The sequence below is a fragment of the Polyodon spathula genome, chromosome 18, assembly GCF_017654505.1.
Source record: "Polyodon spathula isolate WHYD16114869_AA chromosome 18, ASM1765450v1, whole genome shotgun sequence".
Classification (NCBI taxonomy): Eukaryota; Metazoa; Chordata; class Actinopteri; order Acipenseriformes; family Polyodontidae; genus Polyodon; species Polyodon spathula.
Window position 1 is genome coordinate 28,059,048 of NC_054551.1, and position 12,861 is coordinate 28,071,908.

Genomic DNA, 12,861 nt, shown 5'->3' on the forward strand with positions numbered 1-12,861 from the left:
GATAATTAATATCCATTTTAAAAACAAACTATTTTAAAGTTAAATGGCATGTAACAGACTTAACTAAAGGGGACTGGAGATATCTTTTAATCTAAATCGTGTCAAGGTACTTTAACTGGCTATTATGGGTTGGTGAAAGAGTTCCTGAGATTAAAATAGAGCCTTGGGTATTAATAGTAGTGCCAGGCCTAATTAAGTACCACTGCTGGAAGTATCTAGGTGTGTGCTGGCTTCTCTGAAAGATCTAATCCTCTACAGTCTATTAAACTGGAGTTATAGCTGGCAGCCGGAACCAAAGTAATAGCTTTTACTTTGAACATTTTCCCCATTCAAATGGCAGAACACTGATGCATATTTTTTGTTAGGCAACAAAATAAACAACACTGAAACATGGGCAGTTTTACAAATCAGTGGGTCTTCAACCTAAATTACCACTGACATGTGAAAGGGCTGATTTACCATCCCCGTTGGAGGGCTTGCAAATAGCGCCATAAACACGTCGACTTCATGGCAAATTTCTGGTGATGGCTTCAAAGTACAGAGAAAACAGACTTGTCGAACCGATTGCAGGAGACTTCTTTAAACTATGTTCTCATGGGAAGTCAGAGACATTTTGATATCCTTTGAAAGGTAAGATTCTCTCTCTCTCTCTCTCTCTCTCTCTCTCTCTCTCTCTCTCTCTCTCTCTCTCTCTCTCTATATATATATATATATATATATATATATATATATATATATATATATATATTATATATTTTTAACATATGTTAAATAGTATGTTGAAGTGTGCTAGTCATCTTGTATAATACCAGTATGCTGAAACTTAAAATGAGGATGCAGTCTGAAAACATGTCTCTGTGGCTTTAAAGCTGATAATAATAGCTGACTGGAATTGAATGATGAGTAACATTTTTACAGTACATTTCTGCAGTAGAATAACAACAACAACAGTTTAGGACTTACAGTGCATAGCACCTTACATAGCAGAAGCCATCCCAAAATGCATTGCAAATAAAACACAGTAACAAAATGCACTAAAAACTAAGATCTAAAACTGACAGGCCAATTGAACTAAATGCTGTTTCAAAATGTTAAGCCTGTAGTCAAGATTACCCTGTTATAGCGAAGAGTAGGGCATTCCAATGTGGGAGCATACGTTCTGAAAGCCCTGCTGTGAAGATTTTGCAAATCTTTGGACCTATAGTACAAGTTACTAAGGAAGAGAGTTTATTGTGCCAGGTTGTTATTTTCAATCGGCTTAGAAACTTTTTACATCTGGAAAATAGGTTTTCTATAAAACAGTGTCATGTTATTTTAAACATGCATACAACATTTTGCATAGTTCTAAAATTGCTGTTATGTGTTTTGTGAGAAACACATTATCTTGCAGTGCATAGCTAAGCTTTTCAATGCTATTTTTGTAATTTTGCATTATTAATTATTGCTTGTACGCAAGCTGTGGCAGGTATAGGGTTGATTCAATCCCTGTCAGGACACACAGGTGTAATGTGGCCATTCCCTAATTAGATAATTGAGGGATAATTGGGGAATGGCTAAATATAGAAATAAACACATACTTTATGACGTTTTTTAACTGATACATTTCACAATCAGTTTTTTCCCAACACATTATTGAGATTTCTGTGTAGATTTACTGAAAACTCTCACAGTTCATAATCCTGGTTCATAACAACGTAGCTGTATAATTAGAAATGTTGTGGGGCATCAGTATTTTATATCTATAACAGTTTATTAGGACATTCTGTGTTTTTAAGAAGGGTTTACCAAAACACAAGTATTTGTGTTCTGTAATGAATTTGTAATTTTAATGTTGAAAAAAAAAAAAAAAGTTAGGGCTATAACATTAAATGTATCAGATACCCTGAAGGTTTCCATTCTAATCTAGCCTTTTAGACACTTCTGGACAATGCTGGGTTGCTGCTTTCAGGGATTTAATGTTTTATTTTGTCTTGCCCCAATAGCACTTTTATGTTGCATACAATTGCTATCTGATGCAATGCATTAAATAAGCCACTTAAACAGAAGAATCATCTGACTTTAGGGTAAAGAAGGAGAAAAATAATGTCATGGCTGTTGACCATTATATTACTACTAAAATTACTAGACATCTTTCTAGTAAGTTATACTGCTGACAACAATTGTTCGTGTTTATCCTTAAGCAATTAATGATACTATATATATATTATATATATATATATAATATATATTATATATAATATAATATATGCTATATATAGAATTATTTAGTACTAAAGATATTGTTTAATATATATATATTTACTGGTTACCCAATTAATGAATAAGACCAAGTGCAGATTTAGAGCAACTGAACACTAGATACAAAGTATATACATTTTACATCATCAGCTGAGCATTGCAGTCTCTTGAACTTCTTATTTTCATGACTTGAGCAACAGCAAAATGCTTCCCTTAACTAGTCAAGCAGCATTTGCAGCTGTGTATTCCACCCAAAATAAACTTTTAGGAACCCGCCCTGTACATTTTGCTCTGTCACCCAAATAAAAAAGGAACTAAATTAAATAGATTGTGAGCCTTGATAGTCAACCTTGGTTCAAAGGGGTTGATTCACAGAAATGTGCTATTTTTTAATTTATTCTAAGAAATGTGCATAACTATTTTAATTATATAAAATCTATATATATATATCTATTCTATATATCGTATATATATATATATATATATATATATATATATATATATAATATATATAAAACTGATTTTATGGGGCCCTTGTTAGTTTATTTACTGCTAACATCTTGCATACTAATGGATAAATAAATGTTGTACATTTTGTGTTAATAATTAGTTACAATACAGCTATGGCCTATGGCCAGCTATAGGTTTTCATGACCTAGTATTTGAGATTGAGATCTAATAAAAATAAAAAAATAAAACTATATGAACATAATTTTTGTATTTTATTTTACATCATGAAGTCACCTTGGATCAAGGTGTCTGCTAATAATAATAATAATAATAATAATAATAATAATAATAATAATAATCAAAGAAAATTAAAAATGATATCACAAAAGTCTACCAGAAGCCATAATAGTAGTACAGTGTTTCATATTAGATTTTGAAATGTCCCATTTTTTAATTTTTGTGAGTTTTTCATTAATTATATGGAAAAACTACAAAACCGCAAGTTCCATTCGACTTTATGAATCAACATTTGTTAATTATGCAAAACTTTTGGCCATAGCTGTATATTAATCTGTTATAAACAAAACATATAATATAATTAAACATGTTATCCGTAGGCGAAAAACATCTCCAGTAATATTCTTAAATATGCCTTTAAACATATGTAACCCCATTTGAATGATATGACCTGGAGTTGATAATCCCAAAGTAGGGATCCGATTGGTTGATACCATTACAGCAGTGATACCATTGGTATATCAAAACATGAAAATATTATGGCTGTGGTACCATTCTATCAATAGCCGTTACTATACTATATTTGCAAGGGTGCTGAAATTATCCTCTAGTAGAGAACCAATGTAATGAAATTAGAGCTTGTTTAAACTTGTTTAAAAAAAAAAAAAAAAAAACATTACTGTAAATTAATAGTGTAGATTTAGGGTTGGGTTTCTGATGGTTCCAGTTGATTACTGGTTGCTATGGAGATATAAAGGCGAATTTGATAAATAAATGAGGATACTGTAGCTGAATCAAGGTATAACATTTCCTGTTTTCGTGCAACTTGCTTTTTTAAAGACACTGTCATATATATTTGTCATATATATTTTAAATTCTTTGACTTTGCTACCATCATTTTAACGTTATATAAACAAAGCTCAAATTCTAATTCTGTATTATAATGTCACACTTTAACAGAAAATTATGGGAGATCCCAAACCCATTTTCAAATAAAAAGAAACTATGAATTGACCAAAGGTGGTTATTGAGCTCAGCAGACTCAACTTTGAAGTATGAAAAATAAATTGGTCATGTGCACTGACTCATTTTTTTGAAGAAAAATAAATACAAAATAAAAAAATAAAAAAATACAGCATTATTCCATCTCAAATGCAAGCTGTTTGAGTCATTCAGCCATTTCTGATTTCCTTTAATTTCAAATGAATAATAAAACAATACACATTTACATCAAGGCTTCATACCTAGTATTAGTCATAAAGGAAATGAAAAAACACAATATGAGATCTGTAGCAGCCTGCTAAACAATTTAATGAAGAGAGTTCCTGGTACTGCAGTTACACAAATATTGTACCCTACTGACATTTGAATAAGCCATCCTTTTTATTCTTATGAATTCATAATTCTGACTTTAACTGCCATTGAGACTTCCATGGCAATTTGCTTTTGGAATTAAATTTACTTAAATTATTGTAATCTGTTTTTTTTTTTTTTTTTTTTTTTTTTTTTTTTTTTTTTTTTGTTGTTGTATAGCTGGAATTCCAATACTATAAAAGGTAAGGAATTGTTTTGCATTGCAGTGATGTCATAGCATTCCAGCAACAGCTAAAATAAAGTACAGCCATTATTTATTTTCATCAAAACTTGTTAAACAGATTAAAAAATATATTGGCATGTACATTGAAAAATCTTATTAAATTAAAAAAAAAAAAAAACACCTCAAAGGGAATTCTCCCATCCAACCAATATGCAAATTGAGCATTAGACATAATAAGAAAAACTCACCCAGCTCTATTTTAATTCTTACCCATTCCTGTAGTTAAATTAACAGAAACAGTTGAGACATTCATAAAGTATGCTGCCAGTGCTTTTTAGCAGTTGGCTTCAACATTTATTTTGGGTGACTCACTGTTTTCAGTTGCTTCACTTTACTATATTAGATTCCCCATGCAGTATGAATTATCAAAAAACACACTAAAGTACACATAAAACATACCTTAGTAGAGTAAACACACATAGATTAATCTGTCAACAAAGACACTGATTAAACATTTATGGTTGAGTCATATAGTTGCTTATTTACAGTACTGCCATCACCCACTTGACCTGTTTCATATCTGCTCAGATCATTTTTTGTCAAAGCTAGTGTAAAAATACTTCTGAAAAAGCTTAATGCACACACAACTCAACACAAATATGCCTCAGTTCTCAAAATCTCAGAAGTAACTTTTTTGCTGGGTGCATTACAAATTAAATATAATAAATCATGGATATAGCCTGTACAGTCCAGTAGCCTACTGAAAATTAAGGTTGGCTAGTGATTTAAAAAGAAAGTGGCAGCATCTCAAACAGTAGCCTCACTGAGCACCATGCAGAGCAGCAGTATCAGATCTGGTGTATTGAAATCAGAAAACGGCACAAAGGACCCAGGATCTGACTTTGCGCACATGCCGTGCAAAATATGTTCCCTGAAGTGGGTGAAGGCCAGCTACTGTTGAATTTCTTGTAGAAAATAACTCAAAGCTGTATCTCTGAGTAGCTTCCTTACCTTACTGACATAAAGGTTAAAGGTTTGTTTTTGATGTCTGATATCAATCAATCAATCTTTAATTTTATAGCGCCTTTCATAATGAACCACCATCGCAAATCGCTTTACAAGATAGTGAGGAACAATGCATAATGCATTAAATACAGTGAAATACAGGGCATAGTACATGAAATACAAACAGTTAAAAAATAATGCAAATACATTAAATACAAGGCTAGGATGTGAATTCTAAACATTGTGGATGCGTGTGTCATATAGAATAAGATGCAGTGAAAAACCTGAAATAGCAATTTAGACAACAGCTAATAACAGATATCAGGCTTAAAGAGCATTGAAAGCAAAAGAGAACAAGCGGGTCTTGAGAGTTGATTTAAAGCGAGCTATTGTGGGAGCTACACACACTAAGGCTGGCAGAGAGTTCCAGAGAGTCGGGGCCATGAAGCTAAAAGAGCGCTCTCCAAGTGCGGTGCACTTTTGCTTGTGTATAACAAGCAAGCCAGAGTCAGAGGACCTCAGCTTGCGTGCAGGGACAAAGCGGGTCAGCAGGTTGGGGAGATACCCTGGATCTGTGTGATGAAGGGCCTTGTAGGCAAGCAGGAGAATTGTGAAAGTAATCCTTTAAACTTTACAGGCAGCCAGTGCAGCTGGGCAAGACAGGGGGTAATGTGATCATGTTTTTTACATCTGATAAGGATCCTAGCAGCGGCATTTTGAACCAGCTGCAATCGGTTTATGGCGTGTGACGGAAGACCACCATAGAGAGAGTTGCTGTAGTCGATTCGAGAGGAGATGAATGCATGACAGAGTATCTCTGTGTCCGGGAGGGAAAGGTAGGGACAAACCTTTGAGATGTTTCGGAGGTGGTAGAAGGATGATTTGACTACAAAGGAGATTTGGGCATCAAAGGAGAAGTTACTATCCAGAAGTACACCAAAACTTTGTACAGTGGGGGAAGGCAGCAGCAGACAGTTTTCAAGGTTCAAGGAAGCAATATTGAGATTATTGAGTTGAGTTTTCGATCCTACTAGAAGTTCAGATTTGTTAGTGTTGAGCTGAAAAAAATTGGCAGACATCCAGGCCTTGGTGTCTTGGATGCAAGCTGAGAGTCGGACCATGGCAGAGGGAAACCAGAGTCTAGTTTTAGGTAGAGCTGGGTGTCATCTGCATAGGAGTGAAACATGAGGCTATGTGGGCAGCTGAGGTAACCCCAGGGAAGCATGTAGATGCTGAAGAGAACAGGCCTAAGAACAGACCCTTGAGGGACACCGCAAGTGACCGGGTTAGCATCATCACTTCTTCCATCATAGAAAACAGACTGCATGGGTCCAGATAGAAAGAGGACAGCCAGGAGAGACAGGTTCCAGAGATCCCATCATACTTCTGAAGGCGGACAAGAAGAATGCTATGAGCTGTGGTATCAAATGCAGCAGTTAGGTCAAGGTGATTATATGGATCATTAGACTCTTTTCACCCTGGTTGTGTAGACAAATGTTTTTGCTATTCTTTCTTTCTTTCTTTCTTTCTTTCTTTCTTTCTTTCTTTCTTTCTTTCTTTCTTTCTTTCATTTTGTTCTTTCTGAGGTACAAATCTATTTGGCTTGATACCAGCTTTCTGTCACACCTAGTTTCAATCCGAACAAAAACAAATAGCAAGATCACATAGCTGGATAAGCAGAATATCCATCTCTGCTCCTGCATCTGTGGGATATAATGATGTACAGCTACCACTTGTGCTAGTACATGCATTTAAGAGCCATATGCTAAATACAGCTATGGTCAAAAGTTTAGCATCACCATTAATTAACTCAAGTCGAATGAAACCTGCAGAATAACGTGACAGTAACATATTGAATTACATACTGCTTTGAAGTTTTCCATATACTTAACGAAAAACTGACAAAAACTGAATAAATGTGAATATGAACTACTCTACTACTATTATGGCTTCCGATACAGTTTTGTAATATTGTTTTGTAGCATATTTGACCACATGATGTTAAATAAAAGATCTAAATTATGTTCATATAGTCATTGTTTTTTTTTTTCTTTTTTCTTTTTTTTAAATCTCTCAATCCTAAAATTCTGTGCTACTAAACCTTTGGCCACTGCTGTAGGCTGAATAAAACATGCCTGACTCATACACACTGTGTTACTCATAATACCAGTTCCACCTAATTTCCAAATACAGAGTTCTCCACCCTAGTTACAAACTTGCAAATGGCCTGAAGCTTTACTTTCCCTATGTGGAGTAGGTTATGTGCTGTTGTGATTTTTCTTTCTTAATTGAAGAGAACTATATAATTTGCCAATCTCATTTGAAATCTGCTCAGAAGCTTTAATAATACCGTGCAGTTTTGATGCAACACCATGTCATTCTGCACCTGCAGCATAAATACTAAGTCAATAAGGACTCAATTCTTGAGTTACTTTCACAATTTAAGCCCTTGCTAGCTTTGGCACACTAAACTCAGGAAGCAGTGTTCTGTGACATCACGGTTAAGTTCTGTGTATAAACTAAACACAGGAATGCAGCGTGTCAGCCAGTGAGTGAGAACAGAAACAGAGGGGGCTTTCTTAGTTGCTGGAAATTAACACACGTTGCCTTGTCTAGGAGCTGGCTGATTTGACAGAATAAGTTGGAGCCCAGGTGAAGGAGAGGGGCATGTCCTTACGAAACATTTAGAGGGAGCTGTGTTTTAAAATGAAACTGCTGTATATCAGAAGGTAAAGGCTTTAGACTGAAACCCCACGAGGCAAAAAAAGCTGGGTTTGTTAAACGGAAAACCTAAAGGCTGGTAAGATGTTTATGTTCAGCTTCTTTTTATAATGATAAAGAGAAACAAGTGTGTTGTTAGCATGTGCTTAAGAAATGAGAGTTCTGAATAGCATCTGTGTTAAATAAGGTACTTTTTTTACATTAGTTCTAGTCTGGTTGCATTCCCATTTGAAAAATGCTGCATTTGAATGTGTGAATCCCCTCAGGTACAACATTATATGCCACACTAGAATGAGTCAAAGACTTGCACTGATACCATAGGAAGCTGTTTGTTCAGAGAAAGGATTTTAAAGCTACTCTTACTATTTTCCAGTTAGCCAAGTATACTGTATTCAGGATTGTACAGCATTACGATGTGGTACAGTATATCAAGTCAATTTAAAATGTAATTTGTTTAATAGATATAGATTTTCAGATTAGTTCTAAAAGCACAGTAAGAGAAGCTTGAAGCCTGTGCCTTTGTTGGGAAATGACTTGCTGCTTTGTGAACTTTACCCAGTGTGACTGTCTAAAATAGTTTAGTTTTAGAGACTGAGTAACTACAGCGAAGGCTTATCTCTACAACAGACTGTGCAGCTGTGAAAATAAAACGTATCTATTGTACAATTTAGGGTTAGAACTGAGGAGTCATTAAAAATAAATGATTGTTTGTTGGTTCACTACAGTTTGTATGTGAATTTCTGACTAAATAATTCAATGATGAATGTCTTTTTATGAAAGGGCCCTGTTACCCATATATTTAAAAACACCATTCTATGTTACATTACAATAACTACATTTTGCTGTCAACTTGGCTTATAGAAAGCAAATGTATTCCGTCACCACATGATAAATTCACAGGAAGTGAAGTCCTAGATGTTGTGGCAGATTAGATTCGCTTTGAGTCAAAACAAAATAGACGTTAGCAAAATGATAAGAGGCTTATGAGAATGCTGTTGTGGGAATTCAGTTGTTCAAACACAGCATTTTTGCTTATTTAAAGAAAAGATCACCCTTTAGCGTCCCTCAGCTGGAAAATCACATACTAATGGTAGTTTTGGAGACAGGTTGTTTCTGTGGACTCCCACAGCAGGTATAGAGCAACGTGGCCAGACATAATTCTGAGGTTCAGCAGACCTGCCAGAAAGATCCACCCCAGAGGGCAGAGGTGAACAAACCCCAGCTATGATACAGGCCTACCCTGTAGATCAATACTGTCCACACCTCTTATCAAAACAAAATATTAAGAAGAAAACTGTACATAATTCATGGTTGTAAATAACATCTATATCCTGCAAGAATGTAGGTTTATAAAAATAAAAAAACAAGTGTTAATCTCTACTTGAACAGATCACACAAAGGCTGTAGCTTTAGATTTGAGTTGTTCGTTTTAGCTGGGGCTTTATTTCTTCCCACAGTGTCTAAACTTATCTTTGAGCTTAAGTTATTATACTTCTTGACTTTGCCCTCTTGCACAGCATAACAGAATATTCGAGGTACAAATATTCTACTTCTCAAAGCCTCCCTAGCAAGGTGTGATAGAGAGGTTTATTCTGTGGACTACATACAAAGCCAACAGCCTTAGACTCCCTTAGTTTTGGTTTCCATTCTCTGTCAAATTACCCAGAGGCAAGGCTCTGTAGAATGTCAGTACTAAACCCACATCCTTTTACAATTGGGCTTGCTCAAGCTATTTAACTAAAACTCAGGACAAAACCAATAATATAATTTTTGTTTTAAAAGAGCGTTAATGTCAGCAATAATATCAGCAAACATGTGAGTCCATTAAAGAAATTACACTTTAGCAGTCAAGTACTTGACATTACACCTTCTCAAGACTTTCTTGGCAGTTTTTTTTTTTCACAGATGCTCTGAAGGAAACAGTTTCCTGTTATTGTGGTTGAGTGTTGGAGAGCAGACGTTGCCTTTTCACACATTCGTTATAGTTAGCAAGGTTCAGCCGACAAGATTATGAAGTCACTTGTAAGGAGGTAGAGAACCACTTGGTAGGCTGGTCGGGCTGCATATTAGAATTAAATTCTGAGAACTTGAAGCTTCATGTCTTGAATCTCAGATTAACTACTGAGAAAACAACCCTGGGGAGTGTGCTCAGTCTTTTTTTTATGTATCATTATACAATTTTACTATTGTAAACCACGACAAAGAAAAAGCAAAAAAGACTAGAATGAAGCAAAGCACAGAATATGAAAAGCATTGCAAACAATTCCTGCTGTCAAATGATATGGTCATTGCTGGTATTGTTCTCGAGGGATCCTTCTTTACACTTTTTCACATCAGTTGAGAGATACCAGGTCTTACTGTATAATAAAATTGGTTGTCTTTACTTGCTGGTGTGGTATCTTAGATCTATCTAGCAAATGCAGTTCTGGCTAGCAATAAGGGCTAAGCCCGATCATGGGTGGACTGTGGAAGTTCAGTTACTACTCACCCAATAAAAATCAGTATGGAGAGAAATAAGGATATCTACCTAGGAAAAAAGTGACTGTAGGAAATAGAAAAATAATGGCTTATATTGTTTTCCTCTCTCCATAGAAGTTTCCTTTTTTGAGCAAATTCAACTCACAAAACCTCCTCAAATGTGGGCAGCATGGATTAAAATAGAACTACAATACATACAGGACTTCAAGAACACATTTCCTGAGAGACACACTTTTGAGTAAGCAGCTAGGACAATTTGATGGAAGTAACCAGCACCCAAGCCATCAAGATCGAAACAGCCACATCAAGATGTGGGTGGAGATGAGGACATCTAGATTATACTAGTAAGACTTTTTTTCTGAGGTGACAGGTCCATTGAGGTTGAGTGTCCTTGGATACCTGTGGTTCAGATGTCCTGCTGACAGCAAGCAGGGACTCAACAAGATCAACACGCAAGAAACCAATAAGTCAAGTTGGTGCAGCTTACTACCTGTATATTTTACTTTGCTGTGTCTGCCAAAGGCTGGTGGGTTATCATTGTTTCATCAATTTAAAAGCTGAAGGTTCATTTATATGACCACGCATTGAAATATGGAGAACAAAGTGCTCTCGTTTTTCAATGACTTGTGGAACATCGCCAGCACCAAGCACAAAGAAGGACTTTACAACACAGTCTGCCTGGTGGTGTTGCTGGCCCTGCCGTTAGTGGTGCTCGTGACCTCCCTGGTGGTGTGCTTTCACTGCTGCTGCTGCCGACGGCAGCCCTGCTGTTCCTGCTGTGGCAGCCATGATGGACCACCGCACACAAAGATGGAGAAGAAAAAGAAAAAGAACAAAAATCGGAAATCAGATGACCTTTGGATTTCCGTCAAACCAGGGCCGATGACACCAGATAGGATGGCATTGACTAGCATGGTCTAGCAATTGAAAACCTTGTATGGACCAATGTGGACCTAAGATTTCTTTTTTTTATTTAAAAAAAGCTTTTAATGGACTACTACGTTCACACTTTAGCCACCTCACTTATTGCACTCTAAGTGGAGACTTGCGCTTTGTTTCAATGGGAATATCCTAGCTAGCTCTTGCCCTGTTGAAATTTACGTATTCCTTAAATTCAGTGTCACATTCAAGAGATTATGACACTGTGGTGGAATTTTCTTTAATGCAGGCCACTACAAAGAGCAGCACTCTGGAATCCCCTAAGGCACTCCTCAAGGTGTTCTAGGACAAAAGGTACAAACAATGTGTGCTTTTGTGTGTGTGTGTGTGTCTATATGGGGGGTCCCCAATGATGATTGGTCCTCATTTAAAATAAAAAAGTTGAATTTAAAGTTTTATTTTACTTCTAGGCCAACAGTATTAATTGTTTGAGCCAAACCCTATAAAAAGCTTTCTGTGGCAGCGCTAGTGGATTTAAAGAAATGCTGTTCACTGTTGAGCCTCAATGTCCTACGAATAATGTGAGTTTTATCATTGGGTGTAGGGTCTTAGCATTGACATATATACATATAAATTATCCGTCACAAGGGTTCATGCCATTGTTTCAGCTGAAATAAATAGTCAATTAAATCTTTATTATGTCTGTGACTTTGTGCCCTTTAGAGGCTGAGCATATTGCTCAATGAGCATTTGGTCTAGATTTCAATTTTGAGTTTGTAAAAGAAAAGGCAGATTAACCGACACAATTTCTACCTACCTTTTTGGGGAAATGTTTATGGAACTAAATGAATATGGAACAATACTTATTGGCCCAGTGAAAATCCAACATGACTGTGGGACAGTTTTAAAAGGGTTTATTTTTTTCATCCAAGTATGGGACAGTATCTCTACAGATCCTAAGTGAAATTGTTCTCATTGTGAAACTGTTCTGTCTAGTGCTTTTTAGTATTTTACTTTTTCAACCCTGCAAACAGAATAAGATCTCTTTAAATACAGATGTCCTTGTTTATAAATGTTATTTATAATAATATAAATATTAAGTACTGTTTACAGACTGTATCTCCTACTGCATGAGCAATAGATTTCTATTCTGATAGACAATATTTTAGTTGTTCTAATTACTGTAATTCTTATGTGGCACATTGAGAGTTTAAAGCCATATAATGTATTTTTCTACATCTGTATTGAATTTTGTTTTGTTTGAAAGTAAACTATCGCAATATTTTAATAAACTGTTTGAAGAGTGTATATGAAAA

At 35.5% G+C, this 12,861-nt stretch overlaps 1 protein-coding gene across 2 annotated transcripts; it reads left to right on the plus strand.

Moving 5' to 3' along the window:
* The first annotated feature begins 224 nt into the window (after positions 1-224).
* Positions 225-12,833, plus strand: LOC121331062 (uncharacterized protein KIAA0040-like). Of its 2 annotated transcripts, none has more exons than XM_041278212.1 (2): positions 225-630; positions 10,781-12,833. In XM_041278212.1, exon 2 carries the CDS (start codon positions 11,258-11,260, stop codon positions 11,585-11,587), a length of 330 nt encoding a protein of 109 aa, XP_041134146.1. In that variant the 5' UTR covers positions 225-630; positions 10,781-11,257; the 3' UTR covers positions 11,588-12,833. The 2 variants fall into 2 exon arrangements, with proteins under 2 accessions (XP_041134146.1, XP_041134145.1); XM_041278211.1 differs by lacking the exon at positions 225-630 and adding an exon at positions 8,000-8,267.
* Positions 12,834-12,861: the final 28 nt, after the last annotated feature.

Excerpts from the sequence above, each read along its gene's own strand:
- LOC121331062 (XM_041278212.1), top strand. The coding sequence starts at position 11,258 with ATGGAGAACAAAGTGCTCTCGTTTTTCAATGACTTGTGGAACATCGCC.